The sequence below is a fragment of the Plecotus auritus genome (assembly GCF_963455305.1).
Source record: "Plecotus auritus genome assembly, chromosome: 6".
NCBI lineage: Eukaryota > Metazoa > Chordata > Mammalia > Chiroptera > Vespertilionidae > Plecotus > Plecotus auritus.
In genome coordinates, this window is record NC_137773.1 from 79,927,084 (window position 1) to 79,949,573 (window position 22,490).

A 22,490-nucleotide genomic window follows, 5' to 3' on the forward strand; every position below is an offset into this window, starting at 1 on the left:
GAATTAATTTTTTTATTTAAGTAGAGTTGGTATACCATCTTATATTGGTTATATTAGTTTCAGGTGTACAATATGGTGATTCAACATTTTTACACGTTACAGTGTGAACATCCCCTAATTCTAGTCACCACGTAAACTTAACACAATATTATTGACTATATTCCCCTTCCTCTTTTCACCCATCCTCCCTCTTTTTTCTGGTAATTATCTCTTTGGTCTCAGTTTCTTTTAAAGTTGGTGGAGAGTTAAAAATGTTTATAACTGAGATGCTTTAAATGTTAAAAAGGAATTCTTTAGTTTTTCTCCTTATGCTATCCTTTTCATGTCTTTGATTTTAATTTATTATATTTATAAAAACTTGCATTCTTTCTGCCTTGATCTACAAAGCACTGCAAACTATGTTCTCATTGATAGAATTTCTCAGGTTTGAAGCTTGATTATCACTGGCTCATTATTGTAGTGGATTTCTGGAGCATTAAACGGTCTCTTAGGTTACGTGTGGAACATGTAGACCTGCTTCTTCTGTATGGAAGGTAGTTTGGCATAGATCTGACAGAACAGAAGATAAGTAATTGAGAGCAAGGAAAGCTAAGTTTATTCCAAACTCTCTTTAAAAATCTTATTTTTATTAGGATGACAAACAACAATCCTATATAATAAAAGCCTAATATGCAAATTGTCCCCTTGGCTGTCGTTCAACCGGGAATTCGACTGGGAGACCAGGAGTTCGACCGCTCGCTATGACATGCGCTGACCACCAGAGGGCAGCGCGGAACAGGGTGGGCGTTGGCGACTCGCTGTGACCTCTCACCGGCTACCTGGGGGCAGGGGTGACGGGGATGGAGGTGTGGTGAGAATGTGGGGTGTCACCGAGCTCGCTCTCACTCCCCCTGCTACCCTCCCCTGGGATGCCAGGGCTCGTGCACTGGGAAGCCCCCGCGCTCAGGTGCTGGGTGCCTGCGAGGAGCCTGCCCCACACCTGTGCAGCCTCTTCTGGGTGAGCCGGGCTGCAGCCGGCCGAACCACAGTGGCCAGTTGGGCTCCCCGTGGGTTCGTGCAGGAGCTGGTCTGCAAGGCCGGCTGGGAGAGAGCGCGTTGCCCGTCCAGCTTTCGTGCTGCAATGCTGGGCGGTCCAGAGGCCACGCTGCACCCCAGACTGTGGCATCTGGATGCGCTCACTACATCTTTGCGTGGGGACTCAGGTGCTGTGACTCAGGTGGAGGCAGGCGCATGAGGGCCCAAGGGCCCAGGTGCTGCCCAGGGCCCAGAGGTCAGCTGGGACCTGCCCTTCCATGCCAGATGCTCATGCTTTGATCGCCGGCGAGGACTAGGGACCGCATCCGTGCACGAATTTCGTGCACTGGTCCTTTAGTATAGAATAATACTTGAAATAGATTGTGTTGTATAGTTTACCTTTTTCATTATTTACCTTTTTAAAAATCATGTTTAGATCCAATGCAATCAATATTGAACAGCGTAGAACAACAGCATGAAGAAGAAAAACGATCCGCATTAGAGCGCCAGAGACTTATGTATGAGCATGAATTGGAGCAGCTACGAAGAAGGCTGTCTCCTGAGAAACAAAACTGTCGCAGCTCAGACAGGTTTTCTTTCCAGTCCCCCAGCGCTCAGCAGCGATTGAGACAGTGGGCTGAAGAGAGGTAGGTGGTGCCTTGGGCCTTCATTGTATGCATATAACACCTAGGTTAAGATACACAGTGGAAACATTTAGATATTACTTTAGAAAGAATCATATTAGAAGAGAGTGGCACAGCTAAGAACCACTTGGCATTATCTTTTTATTTTTTTCATTTTTTGAAAAAAAAAAAAGGGAAATTGTCCATTTATATTGACTTATTTAAAGCTGCCCATGTTTGGTGCTGCCCTGTTTTTAGTTTGTATGGCTTTTGGATGTGAATAAACAAGTATTTGTGTTTAGAAATTACACTCTGTTATTGTATTATACTTTAGGTTCTGGAGCTTGGGTATATGCTTTTTTTAAAAAGGAAAAAAAAGAAAGGTGGACTGATTAGCTCAGGTAGGTAAAGCATGGTGCTAATGAGATTCAGATTGCAAGTTTGATCTCTATACTGGCTAATTAGCATTGCACTAAAATGTCTTATTCGTGGTTACAGACTGTATTTAACTAACCTCTTGCTATTCAGAGTTTGGTCTGCAGACAGGCAGCATCTCTGTCACCTAGGGATTGATAGAAATAGGGCATTTTAGGCCCCTCCACAGACCTACTGAGTCAACATCTTCAGTTTATCAAGATCCTCAGTTGATTTATACACAGTCAAGTTTTGGAAGTACTGCCCTATCCTAGGGCCTGTGTGTTACACGAGCGAGAGCCAGTGCTTATAACATAGCCCAGATACAAGCACATGCATGGGTCGGTGTCAGTGATGTATTCCCTGTGTGTGAAAGACAGTTGTAAAGCTTGGTTGGCAGTTTGGCATTAACATGTCATGTACTGTATAATATTCTCATGTGCTGCCCCTATTTTTTTTTTTTTTTTTTAAAGAGAAGCAACACTGAATAACAGCCTGATGAGGCTAAGAGAACAAATTGTTAAAGCCAATCTGTTGGTGAGAGAAGCTAATTACATTGCAGAAGAACTGGATAAAAGAACAGAGTATAAAGTAACCCTACAGATTCTAGCCTCCAGCCTCGATGCCAACAGGAAGGTGAGGTGGCCATTAATGGAAAAAATAGATATTGTTGAATAAAGCTGCTTTATATTTCACTAGTGTTTACTTAAATGCCAGTGTGTTTGGCCTCATCCCTATCTATACCCCGACAATCCAGATCTCTTTACACTTGTCCTCCTCTGTTTTTTTGTTGTGTTTATTTTTTTTGTTGTAGTGGTTTTAGTTTTTATTCATTTCAGAGAGATGAAGGGAGAGGGAAAGAAGAATCATTCATTGCTGCCTCCTGCATGCATCCTACTGGGGATCAAGCCCACAACCCAGGCATGTGCCCTGACCAGGAATCGAACTGGTGTCCTCCTGTTTCATGGGTTAGCACTCAACCACTGAGCAACACTGGCAGGGCGAGAATTATCTTTTAATATTCTGTGCGTAGTTTGAAAGATTTTACTCACTTAGAACTTTATTTTGCTTGTTGGTATTTGTAGGACAAACCATGGGTGCAGTTGGAATTCACAGATGAAAAATATTAGAGGAAAGCCAATCATGGTGAAAGGTATAGGGCTCAGTTTCTTCTAGAAGACTAAGAAGAGTAAGGTTGTTTGAGTTGAAAAAAACTGAACTGGGGCTATTTTTTTCCCCATTAAGCATGACTGCAGCCCTTTTCTGTGTATCCTGGCCTGGGCTCTGTTGAAAGAAGCAACCCTGCCTAAGGCATCTAGGTCAACACCTAGAAGTAACTCTCTTCTCCTGGACACCTGATACAGTGTGTTTATGCCTTTTTTTTTTTTTTTTTTTTTGCTGATAGAGATGATGCACATTGCAGGGAGTGAATAGCCATCTATATCCTATCTAATAAAAGAGTAATATGCAAATTGACTATCACACCAAGACACAAGATGGCCACCCCCATGTGGTCAAAGATGGCTGCTCCAAGATGGCTGCCACAAGTTTGCCACCACAAGATGGCCTGCGAGGGAGGGCAGTTGTGGGAAGTTAGAGGTGACCAGGCCAGCAGAGGAGGGCAGTTGGGGGTGACCAGGCTGGCAGAGGAGGGCAGTTGGGGGAGACCAGGCCAGCAAGGGAGGGCAGTTGGGGGGGACCCAGGGCTGCAGGGGAGGGCAGTTGGGGGGGACCAGGCTTGCAGGGGAGGGCAGTTGAGGGGGACCAGGCCTGCAGGGGAGGGCAGTTGTGGGCGATCAGGCAAGCAAGGAGGGCAGTTAGGGGTGACCGGGCTGGCAGAGGAGGGCAGTTGGGGGGGACCAGGCCAGCAGGGGAGGGCAGTTGGGAGGGACCAGGCCTGCAGGGGAGGGCAGTTGGGAGGGACCAGGCCAGCAGGGGAGGGCAGTTGGGGGGGACCAGGCCTTCAGGGGAGGGCAGTTGGGAGCCAGCAGTCCTGGATTGTGAGAGGGATGTCCAACCACCCATTTAGGCCCAGTCGGACATCCCTCAAGGGGTCCCAGATTAGAGAGGGTGCAGGCTGGGGTGAGGGACCCCCCCATGCACGAATTTCGTGCACTGGGCCTCTAGTATATATATGAAAGCCTAAGTGACCAAATGACCGGTCAACCAGTCGTTATGATGAACACTGACCACCAGGGGACAAATGCTCAATGTACAGGATCAGGCTGCCTCCTATCTGGATCGGTCCTGTGGGGATCGGGCCTGCAGGGATCAGGCCTGCTGGGATCGGGCTCCCTCCTGTCTGGATTGGGCATGCGGGGATCAGGCCCAAACAGGCTATCCAACATCCCCCGAGGGGTCCCGGATTGTGAGAGGGCACAGGCCACGCTGAGTGAACCCATCAGTGCATGAATCTGCACTGGGCCTCTAATTATTAATAAATGGCTACTAATCCCCTCCATTATCCTATCTAATAAAAGAGTAATATGCAAATTAACCCTCACTCCGCTACACCCACAAGCCATGCCCACCAGCCAATCAGGAGCGAGTATGTAAATTAACCCCAACCAAGATGGCTGTGGCCACAGAGAGAGCAGGAAGGAGGCTTGGGTTTCCCCAGTGATGGAGGAAGCCAAGCTTTTCACACACCCTGGTGGGCCCAGGCCTCCACTTAAGGCTACAAAGTTTCAATTATAGAATTTAAATAAATCCCAACAAAAATGGCGGCAGCCATGGAGCTGGAGAGAGCAGGAGGCTAGGGTTGCCCCTGGCGATGGAGGAAGCCAAGCTTCTGCAGCCCTGGCCTGTCTTGGCCTCTGCTTAAGGCTGCCAAGTTTCAATTATAGAAGATAAATAAATCCCAACAGAAATGGCTGCTGCCACGGAGCGAGCAGGAGCCTTGGCTCCGCTCCAGGCTACAGAGTTTCAATTGTAGAAGATAAATAAATCCCAGATACCAGGGCCTCCAATTGGATCGCCGGGGGTGCGTGGCCAGCCTGCAAACCACCACAGGCCCCTCACCCAGGCCACCCCACGCCTCAAGGGAACCCCCACCCTGATCTGGGACACCCTTCAGGGCAAACCAGCTGGCCCCCACCCATGCACCAGGCCTCTATCTTATCTAATAAAAGAGTAATATGCAGATTGACCATCACTCCAACACACAAGATGGCTGCCCCCATGTGGTCAAAGATCCTGCCCCCATGTGGACACAAGATGGCCACCACAAGATGGCCAGCAGGGGAGGGCAGTTGGGAGGGACCAGGCCTGCAAGGGAGGGCAGTTGTGGGCGATCAGGCCAGCAGGGGAGGGCAGTAGGGAGGGACCAGGCCTGCAAGGGAGGGCAGTTGTGGGCGATCAGGCCAGCAGGGGAGGGCAGTTGGGAGGGACCAGGCCTGCAAGGGAGGGCAGTTGGGGGCGATCAAGCCTGCAGGGGAGGGCAGTTAGGGGTGTCCAGGCCAGCAGAGGAGGGAAGTTGGGGGTGACCGGGCCTGCAGGGAAGGGCAGTTGGGGGGTCCCAGGCCTGCAGGGGAGAGCAGTTGGGGGAGACCAGGCCTGCAGGGGAGAGCAGTTAGGGGTGACCAGGCCTGCAGGGGAGGGCAGTTAGGGGTGACCAGGCTGGCAGGGGAGAGCAGTTAGGGCAAACAGGCTGGCAGGGGAGCAGTTAGGCATCAATCAGGCTGGCAGGGGAGTGGTTAGGGGGTGATCAGGCTGGCAGGCTGAAGCGGATAGGGGCAATCAGGAAGGCAGGCAGGAGAGCAGTTGGGAGCCAGCAGTCCTGGATTGTGAGAGGGATGTCCGACTGCCCATTTAGGCCCAATCCCGGTGGTGGGATCGGGCCTAAATGGGCAGTTGGACATTCCTCGAGGGGTCCCAGATTGGAGAGGGTGCAGGCTGGGCTGAGGAACCCCCCCACCCCCCATCCATGCATTTCGTGCACCAGGCCTCTAGTTTATTTAATAGTTAGCATTTTCAGATTTCAGCTAGAAAGAGGAGTTGAACAAGGAAGTATTTCTTAAGGAGATAGTCTCCTTAACTCAGGCTGGGTCTTGCATGCTTTTATCCAGCAAACCTTTTTTTTTTTTTTTTTTTGTACTTGAAAATTCTTATTTTATTTAATGTCCTGTCCATGCTGTGATGCTGTTTTTTCTGGTCCTTACTCCTGGCTTTGTACCCGCCTTTGTCTGGCAATTTTTGGTAAGGGACAGAGATTTCTTCTTTTTCTTTTTCCAGTCCCTGTCTTAGTTATTTGCAGTAGGACCATGTCATGATGCATATTGCTCATTGCCATTTAGTCCCAGTTCTGGTATTGTCCCCCTGAAAAGCTACTCCCTACAAATCACCAGTGAAACTTTTGTATTTATTCCCTACCCAGCTGAATATAAGGTGAAAGGGCCTTTACTGTAGGTCAGAGAAGGGTGATTTTTGACCTTCAGAATTCTAAAATCTTTGTTTCATTATGTAACTTCTCTTGTTTTTATTTTTTTATTTTTGAAATGATTATAGGCAAGATGTTAAGCACCATTGGTGTATTTCATAATTCTCCAAAGTTCTAAGTAGACATAGCAGAACAGTTGATAAATTTATCCAATAAATCTAAATTTGATTAGATAATTGACATTAGATAAATTGTTATCTCTGGGAGAGATGAACAGGGGCATTTTGTTTCTACTTTGTTGTTTTAGAAAGTTTAAACATTTTTCTACATTAAACACACATTGTTTTTATAAGCTGGAAAATTTTTAATGAAATTCTTTTTTTGAGGTGAAATTCACATAGCAAAATTAACCGTTTTAAAGTGAACAATTCTGTGGCATTTAGTAGATTCACAGTGCTGTGCAACTAGCATCTCTGTCTTGTTCTATACTGTTTTAATTTTACATTTAAACTATATGTATTTAGAAATTGATATAATTTATTGCCTTCAAATGGGTAAATGGGATACTTTTTAGTTTACTCTTGTAAACATTTTGTGTTTTGTATGACATTAAGATGTTACTCATTCAGAAAAATTTAAACTTTGGAAAGTGAAAGATACTTTCTTAACCACCCGTCCCAGAAAACTGTGCCCTGCCATTCAATATTTATGACTCTCTTTCTACCCACTGATATTCGGTGGTCATATGATGGCCCAAATAAAACATTTTTGACTCCCATTACACATGGTCTTGTCTTTTGTGTTTTAAATTTACATTTATATCTGACTGCAATATTTTAATTTTGGTAGCACTTGGATATAAAGGCATTATATTAAGCTTTGAGATTTCTGGGAAACTTTGCAATGAGTTGAATAATGTATGAGAGCTGTTTCAGTTTTGGTTGATGACAGTTGACTGATAGTTATAGAATGTTCAGGGTGAACTTCCATTACGGATATCTTTGTGTTTCACTTAGTCACTCTCCCTGTCTTTGCAGCGAGGCTCTCTTCTTAGCGAACCTGCAATCCAGGTGAGAAGAAAAGGAAAAGGAAAGCAGACTTGGTCCTTGGAAAAATTGGACAACAGGTTGTTGGATATGAGAGACCTTTATCAGGAGTGGAAGGAGTGTGAAGAAGATACCCCAGTAAGTTATTTGAGAAAAATTACTTAGCTCGTACTCAGAGAAGGAACCAAGCATTTCAGAATGAGCCTACCCATTTTAGGGGAAAATTGTTCATTTTTCCAAAATAGTAAGCTTATTTCTAGGATATTTATTTTAATCCTCTAAGTTGTTTAGTTAACCAAAAATTTTAATAACCCATTGTTCTGGCATCTTCTTTTGTTCTCTTCCTCATTTTGTATCCTCTGGATTTCTGGTAGAATTTTCTATATTCCATACTCACTTCTGTAGTTGTTACGTGTTTCTGTCTCCCAGACTGCACTGTGAATTTATTTAGAACAGAGATCATGCTCTTCTCATTTCTCAACACTTTAACTCTGTAGGTAATACACCTACAATATTTGTTTTGTTAATTGAACATCAGTGATACCTTAACATTTATACTATTAAGAACATATTTTGAAGGTGTCTTGACCTTAAGTAGGTGCCATAGATGGACCCTGGTACCATCCCCTCAAGTTGCCGGTTTTCTCACTTAGGCCAGCTGTATACTGTACATATTTAAAATAGAAAGATGTATTGTGCATATTTTTACATATTTTCAACACTCCTGTGTTCGCATAGAGTTGTTTTAATTCCTTAGCTTCCTGTTTTCCAAATTGTCATCAGTAAAAATGAATTTTTACTTTATATGACACTAGAGGCCCAATGCACGAAATTCATGCAAGAGTAGGCCTTCCTTCTCCCGGCTGCCAGCACTGGCTTCCCTCTGGCACCTGGGACCTGAGCTTCCCTCTCCGGCCGCTGGCAGGCACCCAGGACCTGGGCTTCCCTCCCAGCCCTGACTTCGTCCAGAAGGTTGTCCGGAAGGACGTCTGGTATAATTAGCATATTACGCTTTTATTATTATAGATGTTTTTCTTAAAATATATTTTTATTTTCTTGTGTATTCCTCTCCTATTTCAACGTAGAAATAAAACAACATTAATAGCAATTACAAAAAGACCCATCACACCACTCTCCTATAAGGGGTCACTTCTCATTAGTACCAACATATCTATATTCTTGTAGGAACAAGTAGAGTAGATATGAATGAAAAATGAAGAGTTCTCCTATACATTTTACTTCTTTTTGTAGTCAGTGTATGTCTTCAGTGTTTTCATGGCAAGATTTCCAGGTAAAGGAGAAGGAATGATGAAAGTAATGGCATAGTCACAGGGATGTAAAGTATAGCATAGGGAATATAGTTAATAATACTGTAATAACTATGTATGGTGTTAGATGGGTACTAGGCTAATTGGAGTGATCACTTCATAAGGTACATAAGGTACCACTATGCTATATATCTAAAACTAATAGTATTGTATGTCAACTGTAATTAAAAAATAAATTTTTAAAATCAAAGAAAAAAGAAAGAAAAGTAATGGCATTATGGGGATTGCTCTCTCATGGGTGAATAATGCTGACCATTTATTCTAAAATAGGAATGGGGAAGGGAGAGAGAGAGAAGCACAATACAGTGCTATACTTCAGCAGAGTTTAATGACTTTATTAGAGTGCATCAAAAAGTGGTGGGTTGAATTCATTTTATTTTAGTTGATTTTCTGAGGTTGTATGTTCCGAATCTTTTTGAAGGTAATACGGTCTTACTTCAAGCGTGCCGATCCATTCTATGATGAGCAGGAAAATCACAGTCTCATTGGGGTGGCGAATGTCTTCCTTGAGTCCCTCTTCTATGATGTGAAGTTACAATATGCTGTACCAATTGTCAACCAGAAAGGAGAGGTTAGTGTCATATGCATGCCTTTATCCTGCAGAGAATGGTTCACTGAACAGTAGAGTATTGATAATATATAGTTACCATTTTTCATCAATAATAACAAGCAATAGCTATATGTGTTATTAATACCTGTGTTTTTATAGTGCCTTATGGTGATTATTCCAAATACTTTGGAGGAAAGGAACTATTAGAACCTAGGCTTCTAAATTCTCATTTACCAGTAACCTAACCACTTGACTCTAAAGCAGAAGAAATAACAAACTCTGGAAAAAGGACCTGCTTTTCCCTCATTGTTGCAGGTGGCAGGTCGGCTGCATGTTGAGGTGATGCGGATCAGTGGTGACATTGCGGAAAGGATTGCCGGAGGAGATGACTCTGCAGATACCTCCTTTGATAAGGAGACCCATGAGAACAAACTCACATGCATGGTAAGACCCCATTTCATTTACAAGTAGGATAAGTGTGATGGATTTTGAGGGTTGTGGGTATTTAGATGATAAATATTGTGTTCTTCAAATTGAAAATAGCTATCTTGAAATCTTTAGCATTTAGTATTTCATCATATACTAGAGGCCCAGTGCACGAAATTTATGCACAGGTAGGGTCCCTAGGCCTGGCAGGCGATCAGGGTCGAACGGGGCCTTCCGCCTGCCAGCTGGGGCCTTCCTTCCCTGGCTACCAGCTGCCGGTTGGGGCCTTTCTTCGTTCCGTGCCGCCCCATGGTGGTGGTGGTCAGTGCACGTCATAGAAAGCAGTCGAACTCCTGAGGGGACAATTTGCGTATTAGGCTTTTATATATATACTAGGGACCCAGTGCACGAATTTGTGCACCTTGAAAGGAACTGTGGGCTGCGAGGCTGTGTTAGGCACAGGAGCGGGTCTTGGCCCATCCTCCGTGCCCCTGCCCGGCCCCCAGTTCCTTGTCTGCTGGTAGCCCCGCTCCCACTGCCACTGCTTCCACATGCTGACGGCGCCAGCCCCACTTGCACCCGCTGATGGTGCAGAGCGATTGGGGCTGGCACCAGCAGCAGGTGCAATCAGGGTTGGTGCCTTCAGAGGGTGTGAGGTGGAGAAGCCCTCAGGGGTGATCAGGTCTGGCAGCCATCACTCTCACCCGCTGCTGGTGCGGAGTGATTGGGACCGGCTCCAGGCACTGTCAGTAGGTGCGAGTGGCGGCTGCTGCCCCGATTGCCCCTCAGGAGTAGGGGCAGGGGCAGGTGGAGAAGCCCTCAGGCACGATCAGGGACAGCAGCCACCATTTGCAACCACTGCTGGTGCCGAGTGATTGGGACCAGCACCGGGCACTGGCATCGGGTGCGAGCGGTGGCTCTGGTGCCAGCTGTGGGTGCAAGCGGGGCTGGCGCTGGCAGCAGGTGCAAGTGCCAGGGAGGACCGCAGCGTGCGGAAACAAAGAATTTTCAGCAACCACCAGAGGCTTGCCTGGATGACAGCAACTGGCGCCCCACCTTGGTCTGGCGCCCCTGCTCATCTGCTCCACCATCCTGCCACGGCCAACGCCTGCCATGTTTTGCACATGCCCCCTGGTGGTCAGTGCATGTCATAGCGACCGGCTGTTAGGCTATTCGGTTGTTCCACTGTTTGGACTATTTGCATATTAGCCTTTTATTATATAGGATAGATTCTGATGTCCTGGTTAGCCAGGTACTTACACTATCTTCTGCTGTGAAGCCTTGGAGAGGTTACCTCTTTCCTCTGGGCCATTTCACTCCAAATTTATATGGATTTGTGTTTATTGGAACTTTTTTTATAGAGAAGCTCAGTTTTTTCACACATCTCAGGCCTCTTGATTCCTGCTGATGATAGAAATGTATTCCAGCCACAGTCCTCTTCCTATGCTCCTGCCATAGTCACTCTTCACCCTGTTTTTCTATGATTTTTTTCTCCCTCTTCCCCCACGTGCCTTTGTCTATGCTATTGTCATGTCCTAATTGCAAGCCGTTTTCTTCCTGCTCTTCCCATGCATGCCATTCATGGGCTATGGGTTGTGTGTTATCTGTCAGACATTGTGCCAGGCACTACAAATATGAAGATGAACAAGACAGGATTCCAACTCTCAAGGAGCACTCTGTGTGGTTCGTGCCTATGTGTAAGGGGGGCACACAAGTGAACAGAAGACTCCAATGTTGTGTAACCCTGGTGCTCTGAGGGAGGTAGGCCAGACATTCTGGGACACAGAGGAGAGGTAATTGATTCTGATAGTAAGGTCTGAGGAAAATTTCTGGAAAAATGAAATTCCAAGTGAACTTGAAGGAGAGTGTGTTATGTACAACTCTTATCCCAGAAGGAGCTATGGCATTTTCATGGGAAATTGCTCGGTAGATTTTAGGTAGGTTATCACATTCCTGTCGTCACAGTCAGCAGAGGTAGTGCCACCTCTGACACTCATGACAATGGAAAAAAAATCCCCTCAGACATTTCCAAATCTACTCCAGTGGGCCATCCTGCCATTGCTTAAGAATCACAGAGAAACCAGTTAAAAAGTTTTTGAGGAAGAGAAATTAGCAAGGGGCATTGGAACAGTGTACAAGACCTTTCAAATGTGAAGTAGAAGAAGCCTGACCTGAACTCTTACTTCATAATCTATCCTATGTCCAGTCCTGGGTCTTAGCACATGTTTCTAGGATGGAAGTTGATATTGAAAATAGTCATTAGCTGCCAGGCATGGGGAAGCTAAGGCTGTTAGAGTTGGCCTACTTTCTGTAGGTCTTTGCATATATTAAGAAGGCCTCATACGTTTTAAGTCAATTGCTTCAGGAGGGGATTCTTAATTCCCTAAAAGGTTACTCTTTATTGTATTGTACTTGTTTTGCTACCATGTCCTTTAAGGTTATAGGATTATCAAAGATGGAGACATAGGCTTGATGACTCCATATGGTCCATTTTAAAGGTGATGGACCAGTAATTGCAGCTGTGTGAAAGATCAACTGTGTGAGTTTACCATTAGTAAAGTAACACAAAGGATACTATCTCATTTGGAAAATTTATCTTTATCACTGTTAAGAAGTAGTGGGTTACAAGCTTTTTAAAAAAATAAAGTTTAAAAATCTGAAGATTTTTTTTTTTTTAGTGGAGGATATCAAACATAAAAGTAGTGAGAAAAGTGTTATTGATCCTCAGTCATCCTCCCTGGACAATTATCAACTCATGGTCAGTCTTGTTCCATTCATACACCTAAGCCACTCCTGCACTGACTCCTTCCCTTGGATTATTTTTAAGCAATTCCAGACATCATATTTCATCCTATATAATAAAAGTCTAATATGCAAATCTACCAAACTGTGGAACGACTAGCAGATGGACTGGTCGCTATGATGTGCACTGACCACTAGGGGGCAGACAACGCAGGAGCTGCCCCCAGCCTGCAGGCCCCAACCGGTGGCTGCAGCAGGGGGTGTGTCAGGCGAGTGGGCAGTGCCAGGCCAACCAAAGCGGGTGCCAGTGGGGACCCCCAATCGCCCCACCATTCACCCCACAGATTGGCCCTGATCGCTGGCCAGGCCTAGGGACCCTACCCATGCACAGATTTCGTGCACCAGGCCTCTAGTCTATAAATAGTATCTCCAAAAGAAGAGTACTTGCCCTAGCCAGTTTGGCTCAGTGGATAGAGCGTCAACCCATGGACTGAAGGGTCCCAGGTTCCATTCCAGTCAAAGGCACGTACCTTGATCGAAACTCGATCCCTGGCCCTGGTTGGGGCACATGTGGGAGGCAACCAATTGATGTGTCTCTCTCACATTGATGTTTCTCTCTCTCTGTCTCTCCCTTTCGCTTCCACTCTCTCTAAAAATCAATGAAAAAATATCCTCAGGGAGGATTAACACAACAAAAAAGAGTACTTAAAAAGATCAAATAAAACTAAAATATCATAATAAAAAATGAATGCTTTCTTAAATATCATGAACTGTCCAGTCAGTTTTTTTGATTGTCTTAGTTGACATGTCTCTGAAGTCTGTCTTAATCTTTAGGCTCAGTCACTTGTGGGTGTTCTTCCTCTCTGTTTCTCTTTGTCTCTCATCCTCTCTTATCCTACAATTTATTTTAGAAAATGGGCTATTATCTTATATTTTCTCAGAGTCTTCATTTTACTGATTGGTATTATTTAACATGTTATGCTGTATTTTTCATTAATTGCTATGTAGATATACAGGCAATGTATGAGGAGAGGAGTAGAGAGGATACTTCATTATTTTTCCATCAGAAGGTACATTATGACTGGTTCCCTTTCAAGGTGGTTAGCAATCATTGGTGTTCATTACCTAGATATTTCATTAGGTATTAGAAAAGAATGATGCTATAATTCTATTTTTCCTTCAGTTATTAGCTGGAATACTTCTATAGAGAGAATCTTTCTATTATCAACTATTTTGCTATGGTAAATGTTCCAGTCTCTCCCATTATTTACAGATTTTCAAAATAATGAATTGATTTTCCTACTAATATCCAAAAGCAGCCAAGGAAATTTCTTTTTGATTTTAGTTTTAATATCATTATGAACTTTTAGGTTTAAATATATTTGATGTGTTTCAATCCATTGTATTCATTGCCTATATTGAAGTTCAGATGATCCCATCTTTGGCCTGTGGGGCCTCTTCAGTTGGTTTTTTAATCCTTTGACACAACCTTAATATAAACTCTGCTAGCTTTCTTGCATTCAGATACGATGAATATTCTGGTCTCATCCTGTACATTTCCTCTCCTAGACCTGGAATTAGTCATTTCTCCAGGGAACCTGATTCCTTTTAATGGAAAGTGGTTTTTAGAGACCATATTCTGAGCATATAATGGCCTTTTGTATAAAAGGAGGAAGACAAATAAACTGAGTGATAGCAAACAAAATATTATTAGAAAAAACAAACCAAACCAGTCTGGGGACACTTTTATTGCATGGGTAAAGAGAGTGTCACCAGCCCATAAAAGAAGCCTGGGTTTATTTTTCTGGGGTGAAAGAAAGTTTGTACATAATAACATATTGATATTTTCAATTACGTTAGATACAATTAGTGTATTTTAAAATTCTAAGCCACATCAATGTCTTCTGACATTGTTGGGCTCCAGTATCTTGAGCAGTGGTGAGCTGATTGAAGTCTGTGGTATCCTGACACCTTGTGGTGATTTTTGGTTTCTGTGGGCAAAAACTAAAACTGTAAAAGAACCTCAAACCTATTTCTAGATATTCCTCATTCTGTTATATCCTATTATTCTTCATTCCTGGCAGTCTCATTCCAGAGAAATTGCCTGTAGGGAAAAGTTTAGTATATAAAACCTTGTTTGCTTATTTATTTTAACCCCAAAACTGAGATTGATGTCTAAAAAAAAAAAAAAAAAAGGCTTTCAGGTGGAATTCAATCACAAGGAGGTACGTATTGAACATCTATTCACTCAAAGCCTTTTCATTCATTTCATTTCATTGGTAACGGTCATTCCTCACACCAGTATCATTAGCTAGCTATCCTGTTACACCTAGGACAGTGGTCGGCAAACTCATTAGTCAACAGAGCCGCAGTTTGCCGACCACTGACCTAGGAGAAAAGCTAAGCCTAAGGAAACGAAAATGTAATTTTAAAAGTAATTTGCTTGTATGCATGCATATAAGAATAACCAACGGATGCAAAACATTGAGGGGTGAGGGCATGTATGGGAGTTGGGTAGGGGGGGGGAATAGTAAGATATGTACACATATAATACTTCAATAAAAATATGTTAGAAAAAAAAGGTAATTTGCTCAAAAACAGAAGCTAATAAGTAGCAGAGATTTTTATTTGGATCCATATACTCCAAAATCTTATAATCTTCCCAAACCACATTGCCTCACCTTAAAGAATATAATAATCACTTTTAACACTTAATAAAAAAGTGATAGTTTTTAAAATTTAAGAAAAAAGTAATTGCTGAATTCAGATTGCTGTATTTGGTTCGGATGAATATAATGTATTAGTCAATTCATTTTTCATAGCCTGTCAGGGAATTACCATCTAGATTTTCAAACTCTTATTGCTGTCACAGGAAAAAATGGATAATAACAAGAGTTTCCATTTATTGCTTAGCCATTATGGACCTGGTATAGAAGAAAATAAAGTCATTTGCTTTGTGAGATTTTATGTGGCATCATTAAGACTTCCTCAAGTGTTAAGACTATTATATTTGTGTTTGCTGAACTACATCAACTTTTCACACATATTCAAATCTACTTTTGTTAAATTTATTTACTGGAGATAGAGTATATCCTACAACATGCAAGGAAGAGACCAGTTGAAAAATAAATAAATGCTCAGTCATATGAAAGTTGGCCTAATCAGTTATAAAATCAGAATTTAGTTTTACTTAATTAATTTTAGGGTTTAGTTTCCTTCATAATTGGAGGAGTTTTAGAATATTACTACTTAACACAAAAACTTCAGCTTAAAAAATCAATTTGATGTTACCTGTCAAAAGAAATATTTAGAATATTTGGCTTCTTTAAAATCTGTTATAGGCATTTCTTTAATCTCCACCGTTCACCCCTCCAGATCTCTAAAGTATACATTCATGAGGCCTTTAAAGTTTCCCCCAAAATGCTCTAGTCCAGCCGTGGGCAAACTACAGCCCACGGGCCGGATCCGGCCCGTTCGGCTGTTCTATCCAGCCCGCGTTGCCGAAAGAGTGGAGGGTTCTCTTGCTCTCCCCTCCGCTCCTTTACTTTGAATTTATATTAGTTCACACAAACACTCCATCCATGCTTTTGTTCCGGCCCTCCGGTCCAGTTTAAGAACCCATTGTGGCCCTCGAGTCAAAAAGTTTGCCCACCCCTGCTCTAGTCACATGTAATAGTATACTTGAGAACCTTGTTAAAAAGAAACAAACTTTAAAGTATCAAGTAAATGGTTTTTTGCTTATTGGCATGTACACATTCTTCATCATTCTTAACAATTCTGTGTTCTTATGATGTATTCGTTAACCAAATTCGTATCATAGAATGGTGTTGATGTTTGAGAGTTTTCTTCTTCTGAGTTGATTATTGTTAATCCTAGAGGCCCGGTGCAAGAAATTCATGCGCGGGGAGGGGGAGGAGCCCTCAGCCCAGCCTGCACCCTCTCCAATCTCGGACCCCTCATGGGATGTCCAACTGCCAGTTTAGGCCCAATCCCAGGGATTGATGTCTAAAAAAAAAAAAGACTTTCAGGTGGAATTCAATCAGGGATTGGGCCTAAACCAGCAGTTGGAAATCCCTCTCACAATCTGGGATTGCTGGCTCTTAATTGCTCACCTGCCTTCCTGCCTGATTGCCCCTAACTACCCCCCCCCCCGCCACACTGATCACCCCTAACCTCTTCTGCCTGCCGGCCTGATCGCCCCTAACTTCCCCCCTCTGCTGGCCTGGTCACCCCCAACTGCCCCCCCCTCCGCCAGCCTGGTCCCCCCTTACTGGCCCCTCCGCTGGCCTAGTCACCCCCATCTGCCCCCCTCTGCCATCCTGGTCGCTTCCAACTGCCATCCGCCTGCTGGCCTGGTCACCACGAACTGCCCCCTCTGCCAGCCTGGTCGCCCCCAACTGACCCCCCTACCAGTATGGTCGCCCCACGCAGCCTGCTGTTCAGTCGTTTGGTCATCCCTCACTAACCCCCCTGCCAGCCTTGTTGCCCCACAAGCCTGTGTTTGGTCATCTGTCCTGTTGTTTTGGTCGTGATGGCCCCTGGCTTTTTATATATTAGGATAGGATGATTATGATGATGTTATAATAAATTATAATTTAAATGTTTTTCATCAGTCTATAAATGCTTTAAAACATCCACCTTTATAGTCAAGGTTGTTACCTTTGTTACCCTTGTCAACCTCTTGCTTAAATATGTCTAAGGCAGAAGTACAGTCTAGAATGAATGGGATTTGGTCAACATAAACCAACAGTTAGTGACAGTCAGGACTGGAATCCATATCTCTGACTAAGTATTTCTTGGAACTCTTTGAGTTAAAAACTAACAGAACCTTCCTTTTCCTCCAGGTTAAAATACTACAAGCCACTGGGTTGCCACAGCATCTGTCCCACTTTGTATTCTGCAAGTACAACTTCTGGGATCAACAGGAGCCAGTAATGGTTGCACCGGAAGTGGATACCTCATCCTCTCCTGTCAGCAAGCAGCCGCAGTGCATGGTTGTCTTTGATCATTGCAAAGTAAGTGTGTCTTCCAGACTTGGTCAACATTTAATTACTCAGGTAGACACAAAACAAGAAAATAAACCTTATTTAGTTGAATAATTTGGTACCGATATGTGTCTTGGATCAGAGTTTCTTAGAATTGTGCTGTATTAAAAATCTGAAGTGTTATCAGTACATTACGCACCTTAAACTTACACAAGCTGGGGGAGAAAACAAAAACTAAACCAAAGTGTCAATGCAGTTGTCACTCCTCCATAATCAAATGTTAACTTTGGTGTGAATACATACACACATACACAGTCTTACCATATGTGTGTCTACATGTGTGCTCTTCTCCAAAAGGAATCCAGTTTTTATATTAGACTAGAGGCCTGGTGCACGAAAATTCGTGCACTGGAGGGGGTGCCCCTCAGCCCGGCCTGCTCCCTCTCACAGTCCTGGAGCCCTCAGGGGATGTCCTACTGACAGCTAAGCCACAGTCTGGACTCCCTCTGTGGGAGGCGGCCGGGCTGATCAGGGAAGACACCGCCCCCATCATCCTGCTGCTGCTGCTGCCACTGACAGCCACAGGGGCTACAAGGCCTGAGCCCCGGGCCTTGCAGCGGCCTGAGCCCATGGCTGCCATGTGCCCTGGGCCTTGCAGCCACCAGGGCTCATGGCTGCCTGAGCCCACAGCTGCCCAAGCCCACAGCTGCCTGAGCCCACAGCTGCCATGAGCGCACGCCTGCCATGGGTCCATGGCTGCTGTGAGCCATGCCCTCGCAGCTGCCTGAGCCCACGGCTGCTGTGAGCACCATGCAGCGCCGGCCCCCCTGCTTGTGTCCACTCCAGGGCCGCCCAAGCCACCATGCCTGCTTGGGCAGGCCCCCCTGCCTCTGTCTCATCTCTACTCCAGGCCTCATCTGTGCGCGCAACCTTCTCCTGTCTGGTTGTGACCCATTACGGATTCCCGGCTTTATTTGCATATTACTTCTTTATATAGAGAGATTACTAGAGGCCCGATGCATGAAATTTGTGCAAGGATAGGCCCTCACAGCCCCGGCTGCCTCAGCTGCTGCCTCGCAGTCCCGGCTGCGTAGGCTGTCTCTCGGCCCTCGTGGCCCTAGCTGCCTCAACCCTCACTGTCCTGGCTGCCTCACGGCCCTGCCCCCCGCCCACTGGTCATTCCAAAAGGTTCTCTGGAAGGCCGTTCCACTGTTTGGCCATTCGGTTGATTTGCATATTATGCTTTTATTATTATAGATTGGAGAAATTGTCATCTAAAAAGGTTAAGACACCAGTGTTTTAGAGAAAAGTGAAGACAGAAAAGAGACAAGAACTAACTTTATTGAGTACCCAGTGCTCTGCTAGGCACTGATATTATTCTCTCATTTGACCTTTACCACCATTATATTTGATGAGGGTGCTTTTTTACAGCAGAAGAAGCCATTCAGAGAGACTAGTTTGCCCCTGGCTGGTAACCAGCAGAGCTGGGAATGTCAGATTTTAGATCCCTTTTTTCTACTGTGGCACAGTTGACTTATCTCATTTTTTTTCAAGAGAGAAATCTCTATTTAAAATATAGAAATACCTTTAGTGTATTAAGATCAAGAGAGAGTGAAAGAGATGGAGATTCTATCACTTTTACAAATAAACTGTTTTAGAGCTTAATTCTAACTATTGCAAAATGCTGTCTTAAATCTATGTTGTAAAGATGGACAGGGTGGGAGAATTTTTAAAAAAATTTAGGTGATTTTTTTTTTGTACTGATGATCATTTTTTATTTTCTTTCCTATTATTGGAGATAACTTCCTAAAAACTGGGAAAAATATTTTTCCAACACACTGCTACATTCTTTTATAAAGACATCATAGATCATTGTTAAAATTCTTTTTTTGTTATATTATAATTCTTAATGTAATTGTTTATACTTTTTAAAATTGCTCTCAAAGTATTGCTAACAAAACAGAATATAATGCTGGTCTTTCACAATAGATTTTCAAGGTGAAACATTTTTTTAAAAATTAGAGGTATCACCATTTTTAAAGTCAAGAACCTTAGACCATGTGAGAATTCATTATGGATGTAATATAACAGCAGTTCTGTTCTATAACTAAAACAGTCTTTTCTATTTTTCTTCTTCATGAAGTATATGGTACAAGTTATACCTTCTGTGATTTTTTTTTTTTTTTTTTAGGAGTTTTCTGTTAACATCACTGAAGACTTTCTAGAGCACCTTTCAGAAGGGGCACTGGCAATTGAAATATATGGCCATAAGATGACCGATCCACGGAAAAACCCAGCCCTGTGGGATTTGGGGATTATTCAAGCAAAAACACGTAGTCTTCGGGACAGGTGAATTTTGGAGATCCATCTGATTCCACTTACAATTTTTACAAATTGCTAGAGATTAATACTGCCGTTTATAAAGGTTGTCCTTTCCTGGTCATTATCACTAGTAATAGATGGTGTTTCCAGGGCATTAATAGCACAATTAAACTTCTTTAGAGGAGTGAACTTTGAAGTGTGAGAGAAGAAAGTTAAATATATGGGTAGTTAAGTATACAGAGTGAAATACATTTTTGGAGAATAGATAGCTTATTATGAATTACTTCTAATTAATCAACTGTAGAGAAAAGGGATCAAGATATGCTCTAGAATTCAAGTTTACTTATTTTTCCTTAGCTCAAAGTTCTTTTCAGGTGGCATCGGTGATAGGAGGAGGCAGGCTTATTTGTTGACCAGGATTTTAAAAGAAGAGTTAAAAAAAAAAAAAGGTGTTAAAAGGAAATGACTGAAAGAGCACATATATTTGTACTTTTGATCTATTTTTAAATGAAAACCAGATGTTCTTATTTTGCAGTTAGAAAGTTTTAGCAAATTCTACATTAGACATTGAGATTTTTTTCCTGATTCTCTTTTTTATGTGAGCAAAGATACTTGTCAAATTCCTAAAGCATATATTTATCTACTTATGAAAAGATAATCACTGTACTTGCTTCTGTCCCACTGGTTACAATGTTTAGATTTTTAAATAATCACTGAAATAGATTTGTAGTTATCATACCTTTTTATTTTTTAAATATATTTTTTTTTTATTGATTTCAGAGAGGAAGGAAGAGGGAGAGAGATAGAAGCATCAATGATGAGAGAATCATAGATTGGCTCCCTCCTGCAACGCCCCCTACTGGGTATCAAGTCAAAACCTGAGCATAGCCAAAACCGGTTTGGCTCAGTGGATAGAGCGTCGGCCTGCGGACTCAAGGGTCCCAGGTTCGATTCCGGTCAAGGGCATGTACCTTGGTTGCGGGCACATCCCCAGTAGGAGGTGTGCAAGAGGCAGCTGATCGATGTTTCTCTCTCATCGATGTTTCTAACTCTCTATCTCTCTCCCTTCCTCTCTGTAAAAAATCAATAAAATATATTTAAAAAAAAAAAAACCTGAGCATGTGCCCTGACAGGGAATCGAACCATGACAATCCTGGTTGATAGGTTGATGCTTAACCACAGAGCCACACCGGCTGGGCATCATACCTTTTTGAACGAAATAAAAGAGCCATTTCTGGTTCTGGTGTTCTACATGTTCAGAGAAACTCCTCTAGTAATGAACTGTGGAAATGACCCCTGAAAGTATAGTCTTAGTTCTGATACTATTTGTTTAACTTTGCTTTCAATTATATTTGCTAATATGTACTTGCATATTATTCGTTGAGCTACAGATCATTCTATTTCACTACTCTGTTTGGAGGTCATTATCATTGTTAATTCTCATGTAGGAGCCTAAGCTGCCTGTATTGAAATAGAAATGTATGATTTTCCAAGAACTTCAACTATTTCCTAGATGGAGTGAAGTCACCAGGAAAATGGAATTCTGGGTTCAAATCTTAGAACAGAACGAGAATGGTGAATACTGCCCCGTAGAAGTAATTTCTGCAAAGGACGTGCCTACAGGAGGAATCTTCCAACTCCGGCAGGTAACAGAATTAGGAATGTTATTCTGAATGTTCACATTAAAGTCTTTGGTACCATAAAGCTTACAATTGGATTTCTTTGACAGAAATGTCAGTGATAATTAAAGCTAGACTGGCCAACTCCATTTCTTATGTTAAAATCATCTCCAACTTCATGTGTATTTTCTTTCATCTTAAAAAATGATTTATTATTTCTATTTATAACATTTTGAAACCAGTTTCTGTTAGATTTAAGTAATAAAGAGATAAGCTTTAAAGAACAACTTAGCATTGAATTGTACAAAATAAAACATATCAAGTAACATTAAAATATTTATAAAAACAAGGAGAACAGTGATGTGGCAGGAAGAACAAACCTCCATAGTTTAACCTGTTAGGGTTTCCCGTGAGCAAGTCCAGTGACCTCTCAGAACCTTTAATCAGGTGCAGAGTGGAGGTGGTGATAATACCAACTTTGTAGGGTTTGTGTGAAGATTAGAGATATTGTATATGAAGCACAGTGCTTGGCACATGGGAGGTGAGAAGAAATTTTTCCTCCTGACACCAACCAATGCTCTGCAGATAGTAGTGGATGTCCTACTGTTCAATTCAGTTTGTACCTTACCTGACAGAGTTAGCTCAGAGTCCACAGGTTTCAGGGCATAGACTTAATCACAAAAGTGCCCTTGCTTCTGATTCCCGTGCCAAGTATCGGGTTCCCAGGTTACCCATACTTCTGTTTGACTTGATTGCAGTCAGGGGCTCCCATAACACTCCTCCAAGGGTTTGATAAATCGTAGAATGATTCAAAACTTGGGGAAAGCCTATTACAAACTGCAACCAGTTTATTATAAAGGATACAATGCAGGAACGGCCAAATGGAAGAGATGCATGAGTCAGGTATGGGATGAGGATGCATGTCCTCTCTATGTATGCCACTCTCCCTGCACCTGGATTTGTTTATCAACCAGGAAGCTCTCTGAACCCCATCTTTTGTAAGTTTTTATGTATGTTCCATTATGTAGGAATGGTTGATGACA

General features: G+C 43.0%; 1 protein-coding gene across 2 annotated transcripts in view; it reads left to right on the forward strand.

The window, feature by feature from the left end:
* Nucleotides 1-22,490, forward strand: part of KIF13B (kinesin family member 13B) — a 265,652-nt gene that overhangs the window by 141,411 nt on the left and 101,751 nt on the right. For both annotated transcript variants that reach the window (XM_080674636.1, XM_080674635.1), the window contains exons 17-24: nucleotides 1,451-1,661; nucleotides 2,525-2,687; nucleotides 7,467-7,613; nucleotides 9,225-9,374; nucleotides 9,669-9,797; nucleotides 17,366-17,536; nucleotides 19,698-19,855; nucleotides 21,342-21,474. In XM_080674636.1, coding sequence (XP_080530762.1) covers nucleotides 1,451-1,661; nucleotides 2,525-2,687; nucleotides 7,467-7,613; nucleotides 9,225-9,374; nucleotides 9,669-9,797; nucleotides 17,366-17,536; nucleotides 19,698-19,855; nucleotides 21,342-21,474 — 1,262 coding nt within the window. The remainder of the gene's footprint in view (nucleotides 1-1,450; nucleotides 1,662-2,524; nucleotides 2,688-7,466; nucleotides 7,614-9,224; nucleotides 9,375-9,668; nucleotides 9,798-17,365; nucleotides 17,537-19,697; nucleotides 19,856-21,341; nucleotides 21,475-22,490) is intronic.